Source organism: Prionailurus viverrinus, chromosome B4 (assembly GCF_022837055.1).
Source record: "Prionailurus viverrinus isolate Anna chromosome B4, UM_Priviv_1.0, whole genome shotgun sequence".
NCBI lineage: Eukaryota > Metazoa > Chordata > Mammalia > Carnivora > Felidae > Prionailurus > Prionailurus viverrinus.
The window spans coordinates 65,074,657-65,090,062 of record NC_062567.1 but is presented as its reverse complement, the minus strand read 5'-3'; the positions used below and the strand labels follow the sequence as shown (position 1 = coordinate 65,090,062).

The window sequence follows — 15,406 nt, the reverse complement described above, 5'->3', positions numbered from 1 at the left end:
GCCTCATCATGGAGTCCTTCACCTCAAAACCAAAATGACTGGGAAGAGGGGGACTGAGAGCGTTAGGACCTAAGCTGCCAACATGATGTTTGATTATCAGTCTAAGCCATGTATTCTACATGTACCTTACCACTGAGGCGTCCCCTGGAACAGCAGCTGCAAGTACTTCCAAAGTTTTCACTTTACATTTAACTATGCTTGTCACCATAGTAGTAACAGGAAGAATGAACTTTCAAGCTATGCAATTTATTCACCACTGAATTTAATTTGGGAAGAAAATGAACACTTCTACTATCACCTGCCATTGAGAAAGGTTAGAAATAGGAACATCTCCTGCATCTTCACAAAGGGACCACACTGCCACATGATCTATGGTCTAATATTATGAATGACCTCTGATGCTCATGGACCATATCACCACACTGAAGGAATAACCTGTTTAGCATCAATGGCCCTCAAAGACTAGAAATGTCAAGTACTAACTGACATCCTAAATGTGCATTTGTTAAGTCAGGCTGTCCAAATAAGTCTTTTATTTAAGCATGTGTCACTTTTACCTCTAGCTAAGATGGAACAACAGGGGTTAGATTTACCATTGTGCATAAAACAATGAAATAACCAGACAAAATATATGAAACACTGGACACTAGGAGCACAGGAGAGTGATCCCTGAGAGACAGCGAACCAACAAGATGAGTCCTCTGATGGCCCTGCAGAGAGTTTCCAGCCCACAGCACAGGGAAGGGAAACAAAATCAGAGCCTGGTGCCCTCTAAGTTGAGAAGAAAGAGCAGAAAGTCGGGGAAAGCAAAGGCAGGTAGAATGTGCCAGGCATTGTACCAAACACTTTTTATGAATTTCTTTATATGAATTTAATTTTCACAGCAATCCCCTAAAATAGATATTTTTATTAGCTACTATTGTTTAACCAAGGAAAAAAGGTAATTTCTCTGGTCTCAGCTAGTAAGGGGTAGAGCAAGAATTCCAACTCAGTCTGACTTCACAGCCAGTGTTTAACAGATTCCAGACAGCCAAGAAGTTCACAAAGTCACATCTATCTGTGCATCTCCAGAATCCACTATGGTGCCTAGAATGTGCACCATAGAGAAAGATTAAATGAAGGTGGCTGACATTACTTTTTAAAAATTTGGATATAAGTCCAAACTCCATTCATATTTATTTACTCTCTTAAATTTTTGTTTCTATCATAGGCGCATACTTTCAAAATCTAGAGCAAATACTTATCATCTTGTTAAAAGTTTTTCTATAAATAACATTTCCCCCCACTGTGAGACAGAACCAAAATTTCAGTTGCCCATTTTATCATCGATTCATGCCGGCATGATGCCGAGATGCAAACCTTTCGCTAACAAATAAGAATATTTTTCAATGACTTCCCCAAACTGAAAGATGCTATTATTTGGCATGATTTAAAAGGCCCTTCATGAGCTAGAAAAGTGTCATACTGGGCTGTGTATCAGAAATATTTGCGTGCTCAAAACACTGAAGATGTTCTTGACCCTCATTCTAGACCAGTGGCTCTTGAACTTGAATGCACATTGGAATTACCTAGAGATATTTAATAATATCAATATCTGGGCTCCATCCCAGACTTCACAGAACTTAAATCAGAATCCCTGGCAATGAGGTCCTGAGATCCATATATTTGAAAATTCTCTAGGAGCTTCTAGGCTGTGGCCAGATTGAGAGTTCCACTCCATGCTTACTAAAATAGAATTGTAAATGATACAACCCCAGGAGATACATTCTTTAAGCTCTACAGGTCATCAGTACACAGCCACAATTGAAAAACACTTAACTAAATAACCCCCCATACTCCATCTATTACTTAGACCATAAGAATTTCTTGTGCAGTTATCTGAATAAAACAAGTCATATTATACCTTAGTACCTTTTGCCTGGAATGCCTACTCCTGCTTTTTTATTATTTTTTTTGTTTTATTTTCTCAAACTTCCTGCTTATCCTTTAAGATATAATTCCAGAATCCCCTCCTCTATGAAGGAAGTCCTGACAACTTACAGCTCAGTTAATTACTTGTTCCTTTGTGCTCTTATCACTATACATTGATTGCCTACTGAAACTGACAAAATATGATTACTGGTTTGTGTAATCCTATTTGTCATGGCAAAATGTGTGCCTCCTGGAGGGTAAAATTCACATTTATTCACGCACATTCCCCCAAATTCACTACTAGAGCAATTGCTGACATAGAGCAACTACAATATGCCAAGCCTTGTTGTATGCTATTTGTGTGGATTATTTCATTTCACCCTTAATACAACCCTATAAGGTAGGCATTATTTTTTCTCATCACAATTTTCTTAAGTGAAAACTGAGCCCCCAAAAGTAAACCTTGATCAGCACCACACAGCTATGAAGCAGTTGTACCAGTTTGGTATTTGGAAAACGTTCAATAAATTATTGCCAGATGCCTGAATAAATGAGTAAAGAATAAAGAAAATTTTCCCTGGGGAATTATCATAACAATTACAGTATCAAAATAATTGGGAAAATGTAATTCATTGTCTAAACACCACTTTTGGACAATTTTTAGACATTTTTTCAGATAAGCCTGCATTTTAACAAATGCAATGAGGAAATAAGGTAAAGATCCATAGATCAAACATCTAAGAAATTTCTAAGTTAGGACTGACTATATATCACATCATGCAGAGAAACATGTTTTCTTTCCTTTTTTACTTTCAGAGAAGTATGAGTAGAGCATGTTTCATAATCTCTCTCAGATAATAGTGTATAGCCAGAGAATAACATTGATATTTGCCCAAAGACTACTGTATTTCCATGGATGCTGGCACAGTTGAAGCCATCATTCAGCCATCCACCTCAGTCAACAATGCAACTGTCACAGGACCCAGAATTGACTGGCATTCAAGACAGGATATGATATAAATACATCTATTTAACTGAGTTAAAGTTGATGCTCTCCAAGTTATTTACAGTTGAAAGTATCCATCCCATATTTACCTTTCACAATGTAAACAGACACTGTGTCAGTCCTTGCCAATAACTGAATTGTTTCTAACTTGCATTCCAACTCTGGCACTACCTGGCATGGGCTGTGCGCCTGGGTGGCATGCATTTGCTTCTTGTATGACCCTGTAGACATTTCTAATGGTCCCTAGGCTTCAGTTTCCTTATCTATAAACCAGGAATAGTAATAGGACCTATGTCAGACAGTCAAAAGGATTAAATGAGATAATCACCCCACACAAAAGTCTAAGCACAAGACAGCACACTGTTCATACCACAAAAGGTCTGCTCCCATTCCCATCTTCTCTGAAACAACAGTAATGAACCCACACTCACATGCGTACAACAGAGTGAAAGCACCACTGTAAGGGTAGTATAAACACACACACACACACACACACACACACACACACACACACGTTTAACAAATACATGGTCTTTTGTTTCTCTAGAAGCTTCCAAGTTAAAAGTTACAACATTAAGAGGAAAAAAACATTAAAAAGAAAAGACAGGAGGGGCGCCTGGGTGGCGCAGTCGGTTAAGCGTCCGACTTCAGCCAGGTCACGATCTCGCGGTCCGTGAGTTCGAGCCCCGCGTCGGGCTCTGGGCTGATGGCTCAGAGCCTGGAGCCTGTTTCCGATTCTGTGTCTCCCTCTCTCTCTGCCCCTCCCCCGTTCATGCTCTGTCTCTCTCTGTCCCAAAAATTAATAAACATTGAAAAAAAAATTTAAAAAAAAAAGAAAAGACAGGAGATAACTGAAATCATATGAAAGGGGATGATTTTCTGCTCAAACATAATTGCTTTGGGGAAGGAAAAGTCTGGTGATGGTGGTTAGCAGTGGTGACGGTTACTGTTATTTAAAATTTGAGGTCAAGTTTTGGGCTGAGACCATCGGAAGTTCTCTAACAATAATGAATTCAGTAATGTTAAAGAGAAGGTCTGGGATATAGCAAGAAAAAAACTGCTTACAACGTATTAAGCAGCCCGGGGGAAAAGAGGACAGAATAGAAGGGATCAGGCTTTAGGTTTTTCTGTCATGATCTTTCTCCATGTGTATGTTGTGACACATTGATATAGCAGATTAAAAGGATCAGTAACAAGTATCTGGCTTGTTGTGAAAAAGTAGTTGGATATTGAACTTTAGGCAAATTTTGACCAAAACCAGGAAGCCATGAGTCTGAACAGAGTTGAACTGAGCCCAGCCCACTGAGGGAGGTGGCAGGTTTGAGTTCCAGGTCATAGTCACCAGGGACCATATAGAACAACTGTCGAAGAAGATGAACAAGGTTTCAACAATAGGATTTCTACTCCATGAACACCATTACCGGATTAGGAGTTGGAGGGGGAACAAACTGCAGGTCCCAGATGAATGGCTTGGCCCACTTTCATGTCACACAAGAGTAATGAACAGATCTCCTAAGAGAAGACCCCTCATCCTGTGCCGACATTTTCTAGGCAGGAATATGTAAGGCCTATGGAATTCCATCCCCCACGATTCTTCTTCCAAAACTATAGTTGACAATGTCTGCTGTTCCTGATGGCCCCATCATTTTGCTTTATTTTGATTTTTTAGTAACTAAGATGAAGTATTTAAGCCTTTTTAAGTACGTGTTAGAGTTGCATGTAATCGAGGAGAGAGATTTAGGATTTAAAGCCAAATAGCTCTGGATTCATTTCTCACTTAGATTGAGTTCTTATCTTGACCACTTACTGCGTGACTTCCTACAAGTACAGAATCTTGCTCTGAGCCTCAGCTTCCTCATTTTACAGATGAGAAGATAAAAGCTAACTTTCAGCCTTGGCATGAGGCTAAGATATCATGTGTCTAACGTACTTGGCACTGAGCCTAGTACACAGCAGGTGCTCAAGAGATAATATTATTTTATTATTATTAAACCCAGTGACACATGCAGCCATATGTACTTTGAAAGGTTTATAGGAGGGCACACTCTACTTTCAATACATAGGTATGAAAAACAAAAGGGAGGATAGATATTTGAAGCAAAAATAAAACCAGCCATCGGAAGCTGGGGCCATCTGCTCATCTAAGTACGTAAGTGGGGGGGTAGGAGGGATGGGGGATGGTTAAAGAACAAACTAGTATTTTTGCCTACTTTCAGACATCCCCTATTATCTTCCATTTTAGGCATCTGTTTTAACTGAGCTACAATCATCAAGATGATGTAAAGTCACCTGTAACTTTATTTACAAATAATAAACAATACAAAATTCTCTGAAAATGGAGCTGTTCCCCCAAACATAAGCCAACCCCTCAATCTTCTATTCCCACTCAAACTAAAAGCCAAAACACAAGATGTCTGTACAGAGCACCTGTCCTATGACTATTTCTTACTAAACAGAACCTGAGACTTTGATGAATCCGAGACTAGAAGAAAGAGAATGGGAGTTGAGAAAGGAACAGGATTCCATGGAGTAGAAAGTAATGTGAAAGAACACGTCTAAACATTAAGCCCATGCAAACACAAGAACACAGAAAGTGGATTTTCACTGGTAGAAAGTCAGGTAACAGAAGTAATAGGATTATTAGAACAGGCATGAAAAACAGAGGCTGTGGATGATCCTAAAAAGCAACATTCAAATCTAAGGCAAGAAAATGATGTCTTTGATTTTTGGAGATAATAGATATAATGGCATCCAGAATGGGTACGTTTCACTTTACATAGTAACCATGACTCATCTTGCTATAGAAGGCCAAAGACAGAAGCTGTTTTTAGGTATTGAAGTATTAACAACTAACAAATTTTGAAGAAAGAAAACTGAAGTTCAGGATTTAAAGGCTTAAACTCCTGTACCAATCTACCAATAAAGAAAGAAAGAAAGAAGAAGAAAGTATGCCTGTATCAAAAACAGTACAACTGAAAACTCTAGGCCCTAAGTCCCTATCTGAAACTCTTAGAGCCAGAAGTATTCAGAAACTCATACCTTTTCATATTTAAGAAAGTTAATAATAATGCATATAATTACATAAACTCATTAAGATTGGGGCCAGCACCCTGTACTCAAATGTGCTCTTTTCTGCCATGAAACATACGCATACTCACACTGAGAATATGTGTGAGAAATAAAGACTGTATTAAGCATCAAAGTAGTTGGGGTCAGATTTTGCCACTAAATCAGTTATAAAAAAATTCTTTGGGTTTTCCAAGTTCTTTGGATTTCAGAGTTACAAGAAATGGTTTGGGAATCTGAATTTAGTTTGTCTCCTAAAGGTAAATGTGAACAGTACCTAGATTGAAATTTTGCTGTTCCTTTTCACCACCTCTGGAGTATCAAAATGTTTTAAAAATCCAACTTTTAAAAATATAATTTGACATCAAACATTATCTACTTTCCCCCATGGCAAATTATATCAGTATATCATTTCTCCCCTACAGAATACAATGATTAAAATCACTATGTACTGGCCACAGTTATTCACACAAGAAATATCTGTTCACCACGTGATAAGACATGGCGTTCTCTTGATTCTCCTGAACTTACAACTGAAGTCCCTGGTTATCCATCCTGAGGAAGGAATTACCAAGCAAACCTTGTCACGTACCTGGTGTGCCCTCTGATGTCTTTATCCCCATTCTACAGCAGTACTGAGCAATCCCATAGTCAGCAATCTTTGCGATGATGGCAGCATTGGGGTACAGGGTGAAGAGCAGCACATTGTGGGGCTTCAAGTCACGGTATATGATCATGGCTGAGTGGAGGTATCTGCCAGAAAACACACAGGCAGAGTCATTAAAATGTGATTATATTATTACAATTTTTGTCATGATTTCATTAAATATGTACGTACCTCTATTATCCAAAGCATCAAAAATTCTGTGCTAAGTTTGACCCCTCAAAGCGAAGAGATATCATAGAAGGGAATGAAAACATGCAAGCCAAATATTACAAAATGAGCTTGTGCTTTTAAAACCAAACAACAAACCAACAAAAAAACAGGTCAATCCTGATATGTGAGTGATTTAAACTTTAAGGTACAACCAGTTCAAGCAAAGTACCAGTTTTTGGTGAGTTTTCTTTCATATGCTTAATAATTACTGAAAAGGAATTCTGAATTCTCTCAAAGGTCATATGACTATTTTAATTAGTTTAAAATGTAAATATGTTAAATATGAGTTGATAGTATTTTCTGTAACTCCCATTTACTTACTAGTTCCGATTTTGTTAAAACCATATAGAAGTTTATCTTAGCTTCTAAAATTCTCTCTATTCCATTTCTCTTTTGATATTTATTTTTCTCTGACTAAAATGTTTCCTAATTTGGGGGAAAATATTTTCACCTTTTTCAGTAATAACAAATCAACATAAGAAACTTTTCTAGCTATCCATATCATATTCTGTTCAAAGATGTAATTTACTTTAAACCCAATTCTATTATGAATTAAGGCTAACAAAGAACATTTTGGACTCAGAGTTGGCACGAGTAAAACAATGTCTTAGTGATATCGGATGATGTTAAAGTAATCTCCTTCAGAGACTGATCCAATTAAATATAAGTGCTAGAGTTGGACACTGCAGGTAAAGATTAAAAAACACAATGAAGTTTTAATCTGAACCAGGTCATGTCTATTCTGGCAACACAGCAAGAGAGCTACTCCTGTGCTCCAACAAGTAAAGTAATTCCATCACCACCTTTCCTTACATATTCACAAAGTTCAGATTCCCCCGCACCCCCAGCTCAGTCTTCCCTGCTCCATGATGTCAAATTTGCTATAGCTCTCCACGTGATCTCCCAGGCAAATTATGACCTACCTTGAAAGGACAATTTTTTACAGAACTTAACAGAGGTAAATTTAAATCCTTTCTTTGTTGGCAGCTTTTGGTTCGGGTTCACACTGTATCAATAAATATTTACTCCATTACCTAATACGAATCACTGCTAGAGGGATTATGAGCAGAGTGGCAGCGATACTCTAAACTTTCCATTGCATGATGGCCTGAAGTGTATGCATCATTTAATTGCATCAGCTACTGCACAAGTTTCTTTCTCTTCCAGGATGTAGTCAGGACATTTGACGTTAGGCCTACTCATTTCGCTCTACATATTTTTGGCTGAAAAATAAGATAAACGTACTAATGAAGTTGACCTTAACAATAAGTAATGGACTCGAGAGAAAATTTACTAAGGGCTTACTGAAAGGCCATTAGCTACCCTTGCCCTGTTGAAGAGAAAAGCTGGGAGATTAAGAAGAAAAAAGTTAAAGCCAAGTCATGCATAATTGAATAGCATCCAAATCCTTCCTAATGCATGCCTCTTTCAGAATATTTATAGAACATAGACTCTCTCAGAATACTTCTCAAAGGTTAAAAAAATACTTAAACTTAATTTGAAATAATGTCTGTGGGAGGGAAAGATTAACTGGGTTAGTTAAAATGTTCAATTATATAATTTAATCTTAAAAAGTACAGTTTTAATAGCTTCTAATACACTAGCAAAATAGCTTTTGATATATTAACAAGTGCAGATCTTGCCTTACTGAAAATAATTCAGCTGTAATTTATGCATTATGTGACAATGAACACTGTCAAATATTTTATTAAAATAAACTGGTCCAAACTCAGTTAGTCATTCTTTAATTGTGATTATCATCCGGGTTGCTAAGAAACTCCTTTCTTTATAATTGAAAGTAAACTTTATCTCATCCTAAATAGAATTAGTCTAAAAAATGAGATGCATTCATTCACATAACAAATCTGTATTGGGTGTCTATGAGGGCCAGTCACTAGGGGATATAATAATATCCTTATATCTTATATATCTCTTATATCCTTATATCTCCACTCCTGAGCAGTCACAATCTAGAAGGAGAGACAGGTTATCAAACAAGATTGCAGAACTGCAGTGGGTACCAAATGCTAGAAAAGCCAGAGAGAGAAAAAGAGAGCTAAAGATAGCAAAGCAGACTCTCCCACTAAACTGCAAGTTTTCAACCTTGATAAGATAATACACATAAGGTCTGCCTTTTCCTCTCCAGCACCTAACACAAAGCCCTGCATACAGCCAACCCAAGAAACTTGTGCCAGAGAGACCATCTATTCAGAGCTTCATCGTGGAGACCGTATGTGAGCAAATTCTACAGGAAAATGAATTCTCTAGGCAGACAAGTGTGTGAAAAGAGGAATGACAAATGAAAGAAAGACATGGATGTCCAGGAAAAGTCAAGACCCTCAGAATGATCAGAATGTAGAGTGAGGGCAGTGGAAAGGCAAGAGGCATACACACAGAGTTCTGATGCTCTGCCAAGTGGTTTGCATGTATTTCACAAAGAACTTGGAACTCCCAGGGAATTTCAAGCATAATTAGATTTTTATTTTAGCATAAATATTCTGATAATTCCCTGGAGGTACTGGACCGAGGCGGCAGTAGTGGCATAAAGATAAATGAAATGATAATGTGAAATAAATGAAAAAGATAATATGAAATAGTCAAAGACCTGGTGGCCAAATGGATACTTACTTTTGGGACGAGAGGGGTAGCCTAGATGTGACTACAGGGATTGCCGTCAGCAAGTGGAAGACACAAGGGAAAGAACAGATTCATGGCGGGAGGAAGTAGCAGAGAGAATAAACTCAATTTTGTAAATACTGAAACAAAGAAACTTATGGAAAATACAAGTGACCATATCTTCATAGGTAACTGAGAATTACGATAAATAGCTCTAGGGAGAAGACTGAATTAGGAATGAAAGCTAAGAGTGTAGGCAATACTGTAAGAGATAGAATATGTAATGTGAAAAAAGTTTTGTATATCTTTCTAAACAGCTCCATCATTTAAGGGACTCCAGAGGAGTGTGACATTATTGTCTCTTTCTACCTCTGTATTTACAGTTCTATGCTGAAATTTGAGGAAACAAACATTAATGCTCAGTTTTTAAAAATATACTTAGTGCTGGTAGAAGACTGAAAGCTACCGAAATCTACTAGCTTCTTGTGGCACAAGACCCAGAAAGCTGTCTTGGCATTCGGCTGAGAAGAAATCAGGTGAATTAAAGCAAAATATGTTGAGATTTCATTTACTTCATCAGAAACTGCAGAAGTTGTTAAAGTAAGGTCTCAGAGAACCAGAAAAGCTACCTTAGAGGTGAGGTCTTTCACATGGTGGTGAATGAAAGATAGAAATTCATCATTTTATAAATAAGCATTCTGGGAATTATTTGCAAGAATTAGGGGAAAACTAAGATCTGGACTTAGGAAAGTGACTGATCCCGCTCTGAAATACACCAGAGGTTGTTGCCTGTTATCTGGATTAATTTAACACATGGTTCCCCCTGGTGTTCAAAAGCAGATATACCAACCCAAATCCAAACCTCCGCAATACTGTTTCATTAATAATCTGTATGATTTTTGGCAGTTTCCGGAGTCTTTCCAAAAAGGAAAACCTATTTATTTTATGTGTCTTTTATAGTCTCTATACACTATTAAGTTGTATCTTCCTGGTTTGGTCTTATTTGTTTGTGAGCAGTGTTTCTTTGTGTTCCTTGCCATCTATTCCATTCACATTTCTGGACACTGCCTGAGAGGAATAGTCACCGTATTTCAGAAGGGAAGGAAGGGAAAGAAATTTGCATTCACTGTGTGGTTATATGTGCCAGGTACTGTATTCTTCCCTCTCTCCTATCTCCATCTCTCTCTACTGCCCACACATATTTACTGGGGGTTCACCATTCCAGGTGCCAGGGATATGAAGGTGAACAAGATGGCAAGTCCTATCATGGCCCTTAGATTTCCAGCAGCAGAGACAGATAATGAACAAACTCTTTAAACGAAAATATAAAGAACAGCAGGCAGTGATCAGTGCCACAGGTGCCAGAGAGACATAAGGTGGACAGGGACATCCCCTCTGAGAGGAGACCTGAAAGAAATGAGAAGTGAGCCAAGAGGATATCTGGGGGGCGGGCTCTCCTGGTCCAGAGAAGAGCTGGTATAAAGCCCTGGGCACATCCGAGAAACTTCAGAGAAGCAAGTGGCTGAGCACAGCGACTGAAGAATGAGATAGGAGAGGGTTGAAAACAGGACAAAGACTTGAGCCAATTTCCACATAGAAAAGCCCCCTGGCCACTGCCATGTGAACAGGAATACGGGGCAAAGGTGAGAGCAAGTGGGCTGGTTAGACAAGGAGCCATGACGGCGGCTCAGACACTGCAGGTGGGCAGAGAGGCTGTGAGGAGTAGCTTCATGAAGATAGGTTTTGATGGCACTGCTGAAAGTATTTGCTGAAGGATTAGGTGTGGGATGTGAGAGAGAGGAAGGAAGGAAGGACGACTCCAAGGTGAAATAAGTGTGTGACTGGAGACGGGGACAGTGGTGGAGAAGGAAATCCAGACTTTAATCTGGGATGTCTCCAATTATCACAAAGTCCTTGAAATGTCACACACTGTATTAGTCACAGTTTACAGACTCTGACAGATGAGTTTCGGAGGTATAAAATCACAGGTATGTGTGTGGAGCCATGACTTCTCCTAGTCCCTCTGTCTCCCAAGACCGTGGCCCTTCTGCTCTTTGGTGCTGCCTCCCCGGCACTCTGTTGTGGTACCAGCTGGCTGCAGGATTGGGTATGCCTTGGACACAGAAAATCACTCCAGTCCCCTTCAGAAATATGGACCAATCTTTCCTTATTAGAATTGTCCATGATACCTGACACTTTCCTTGGCACTTTGAAATTTAACCTGTATTTTTATAGGGCAAGGAGGTCACTACAGTTTTAAGAAAATGAGCTCTGGAACAGGTTTCCTGGGCCCAAATTATTTTTTTTTTTAATTTAATTTTATTTATTTTGAGAGAAAAAGAAAGTGCAAGTGGAGGAGGGGCAGAGAAAGAATTCCAAGCAGGCTCTGCACTGTCAGCGTAGAGTCCGATGCGGGGCCCGAACCCACGAACCATGAGATATGACCTGAGCCAAAATCAAGAATTGGACGCTTCACCGACTGAGCCACCCAGGTGCCCCCCAAATTCTACTCAACTAACTATGACGTTCTGCATGGTCTTCCTACTCTTATTTTATGGAATTACAAAATCTGTTCAGGGAAATGGTAATTTTTCCCTCAAGTTGTTTGTGAAATGTTACTGGGACATGATATTACTGGAAAGTGCTATTCTCCAAGCCCTGGGAGGAAGTTGAGGCTCACTCTTGTCACACACAGAGTAGAAAACCATATGACCTAATTAATTACCTCAAGCCATCAGCCACATGGAGTGCAATCCTGTGCTGTAGGGTTCTGGTGAGACTGGCTTTGTCCTGCTGAAGCAAGCGGTCCAGTGAACCCTTGGAGGCTAACTCCATCACCAACATGCGAGGACGAATCCCAGCCGCCAGCAAAGATATTAAGCTGGGGTGGTGGAGGTGGCAAAGGACCACCAGCTCCTACAAAGGGAAAAAACCATTTAAGAGTACTATAGCCCCAGTACCTCCTTCCTTAAGTGTCTCAACACTTTGAGTGTGGTTTTCTCTGGGTAACTGGATTATAGCAAATGTTCCATTTCTTCTTTAATCTTTTTTGTATCTTCCACATATTCAGGAATAAATGACTGGTTTTAAAAACGTATTCTGAATGAAAATGTTAAGTTCTATCTTTCCTTATTGCTTTGCGTTTTTCAGAACATTTAATGCAGGGTCAGTACCCCTGCTGTGGTCACACGATCAGGTCACGTCAATCTTATCTAATGAATCCTAGTTAGCCACAGAGTCCTTCTCAGGCCAGGATTCTGAGCAGCTGCTACTAATCAACTGCAATGGGTATGTGAGGTACCACCTGCCTATCATTTCTGGTTTAATGACTAGAAAAGCCCATGGGTGTCTAAGCCCATGGGAATACATGGTATCACTCCTCTTGAAACTTCTCTAATAACTTTCAGTTACTTTTGAATTAAAACCCTGTGTACTCACACAGCCTCCATGGCCTGACCTGATCTGGTCCCGGCCCATCTCTCAAAACCCATCTCCTTCTGTGTCTTCTCCTCTTCATGGGCACCCTTCTGCCACACTGGTGTTCATTCAATTCACTGCACATGCCCAGCTCCTTCATTCCAGCCACTGAGCCTTTGCCCCTGCTGGTCTCTATGCTCTGAAACCCCTTCACCTTTCTGAAGGCTTCTCATCATTCTGATCTTAGCTCAAATACTCTTACTTTCTGAGAGTAACCTGCCTTGAAACACCCTCGCTAAAGCAATCCCCAGCTGCAAGAATCTCTCTCCAAAAAGTCAGATACCATTTTAGCTTGAACAGAGAGGTCGCCATTCTGATGTAATCCTCTCCCTAGACCACATCCTGTGAGACTTTACAATCTCCTTTATATGTGGTTTGTGAATTCCATATATACTTTATTCTGCATATTTCACTTTACTCTGAAGCCCTAATTTAGTTGAAATTTATAGTTCATGTGATATTAAATTGATTCATGTTATAAACTGTGATTTCTGTCTGCAGAACCTCTGCTTCTTAAAAACCAGCTTCAAAGATGGGGAGTATCAGTGCCAACTGCATTTGTCAGGAAAGTGCAGTGTGGAGAATTCTGCAAGCTGAAGAAGAAAGGCTGAATACCCTGAGCGGGGATTTTCCAAGAACAAAAGCTACAGACTGCAATCATATTTCCTCAGTGGATAAAAACCTTTTTTTTTTTTTTTTTTTTTTTTTTTTGCCTCTGTCTGATTATCCCAGTTGTTTAAAACTGATGAGAACCAGTCAAGTTAGGTCCATTTTCTTTCATAGGCACAGACAGAAGCTGAATCCAAATTTTCCATCCTAGAAAAGCAGCTCACTGATTTCAAAGAGAAAGGAGCAGGAGACTGTAATAGATCAGCCCCAGTTCATGACCACTGGGAGAATGACCCTCAGAATGTGGCCCTGAACACTGCAGTGCTTTCCTTTTCTTTCTTTCTTTTTTTTTTTAAAGAAGCACATTATGTACACTCTACTCTTACTATTTCTTCTATCATTTCCTTGGTTCCCCTAGCTGCCTACACACTACTCAGTCCTGTATACATTCTTAATGTTTTGATTTCCAACAGGGTTCCCTGAGCACACTGAATAAAATTTGGAACATACATTGAAGACTAATGACCAAGGCTGAAAAATCAATTTATACAACCAATTGCCTACAGATTGAAAAAGACTGTGCCCAGATTTGGTTCATAGACTTGCTTCTATATATAAAATGTTTATTAACTTATCTGTAAAGCCACAGTGTAGCTTTTAGTATTACTAATAAAATTACTCCAGGATATTTTACACAGACATGGAATTATTTTCATAATCCATAATTAATGTATTGTAACTGGTTTTGTTTTGTTTTGTTTTGTTTTAGCTTGCACATGTCATTTAGTTTTAGATTTAGGCACAAATTATTTTCTTTAAGTAAGAATGAATAGATTCAAAAACATAGTTGAGTTCTGGCATAAGATTACAGAATTTGAATTGGATTTTACCCCTCTTCTTACCCTCTCTCTCTCTCTCATTCCTACTGTCAGGAAAGACTCAGAAAACAGAGTAAATCCTCATTGGTACTCAAAACCAGACAGGGTACTGGAATGACCACTGTTTGCTTTGCATCCAATATCCACTCACTTTTCTTTCCTCCTAAGGGTACTTTGATTTTTGCTGAGGCATTCAATCCTCACCCCAGTAGCCCATGAACTTAGGAAGAACTGACTCTAACCCCAGCCTCGGGAAAAGGTGGGAATATTCTAAATAATAGCATTCACGTTACCATAGAGACTGATTGAGTAACACAGGCCTAAGTCCATCGGTGCAAAGCACTATCCTGGACATAAGTGCTTATGGAGAAAAGAACATGTGATATAAGTGAAGCCAAGAGAGATTTTTAAATGCGTATCGGATTTGGTTCCTTTGAAACACAGGACCTCAAAAGAGGTACCTTCTTTTCTTCTGTACTTGGGGGAGGTAACTGTGAAGCTTGGGACAAAAATTCTCAGAATACTGCCTTTTCTTTGTTTTTCAACAGGAGAAACAAAACAATCTCTTTTTTTTTTTACTCCATAAAGAGGGACAAAAGTGGGATTTCATAACTAAACTCAGGTAGACTTTGGGGGGAAATGTGATCATTTTGCATTTTCATAAACACATGCAAAACCAGAGCTCCAGGAGGTTAACATGTCCGATTTAATGTAGTAATATTGGATTTCTTACTTGTCTTAACAATCTAAGTGATGTATGTTTATTGAAAATCTTCACAGCCACTTCTTCTCCTTCATAGGCTGCTCGATAAACAGATCCAAAACTGCCATCACCTTTTGAAAAGAAAAGTACAAAGCACTTCTGTTAATCTGTCTAAGCAGAAAAGCTAGATAAATTATTTTGGTTGTGATTATATATGTTTTATACATGAAGAGAAATCTGACCCATGTGTTTCATTGAATCAA

The 15,406-nt window shown here is 38.9% G+C and overlaps 1 protein-coding gene across 2 annotated transcripts in view; it reads right to left on the bottom strand.

The window, feature by feature from the left end:
- The window catches only part of LRRK2 (leucine rich repeat kinase 2), a 138,925-nt gene that overhangs the window by 24,569 nt on the left and 98,950 nt on the right, over positions 1–15,406 (bottom strand). For both annotated transcript variants that reach the window (XM_047866488.1, XM_047866489.1), the window contains 3 exons: positions 15,174–15,274; positions 12,202–12,392; positions 6,576–6,736 (listed from right to left, as the gene is read on the bottom strand). In XM_047866488.1, coding sequence (XP_047722444.1) covers positions 6,576–6,736; positions 12,202–12,392; positions 15,174–15,274 — 453 coding nt within the window. The remainder of the gene's footprint in view (positions 1–6,575; positions 6,737–12,201; positions 12,393–15,173; positions 15,275–15,406) is intronic.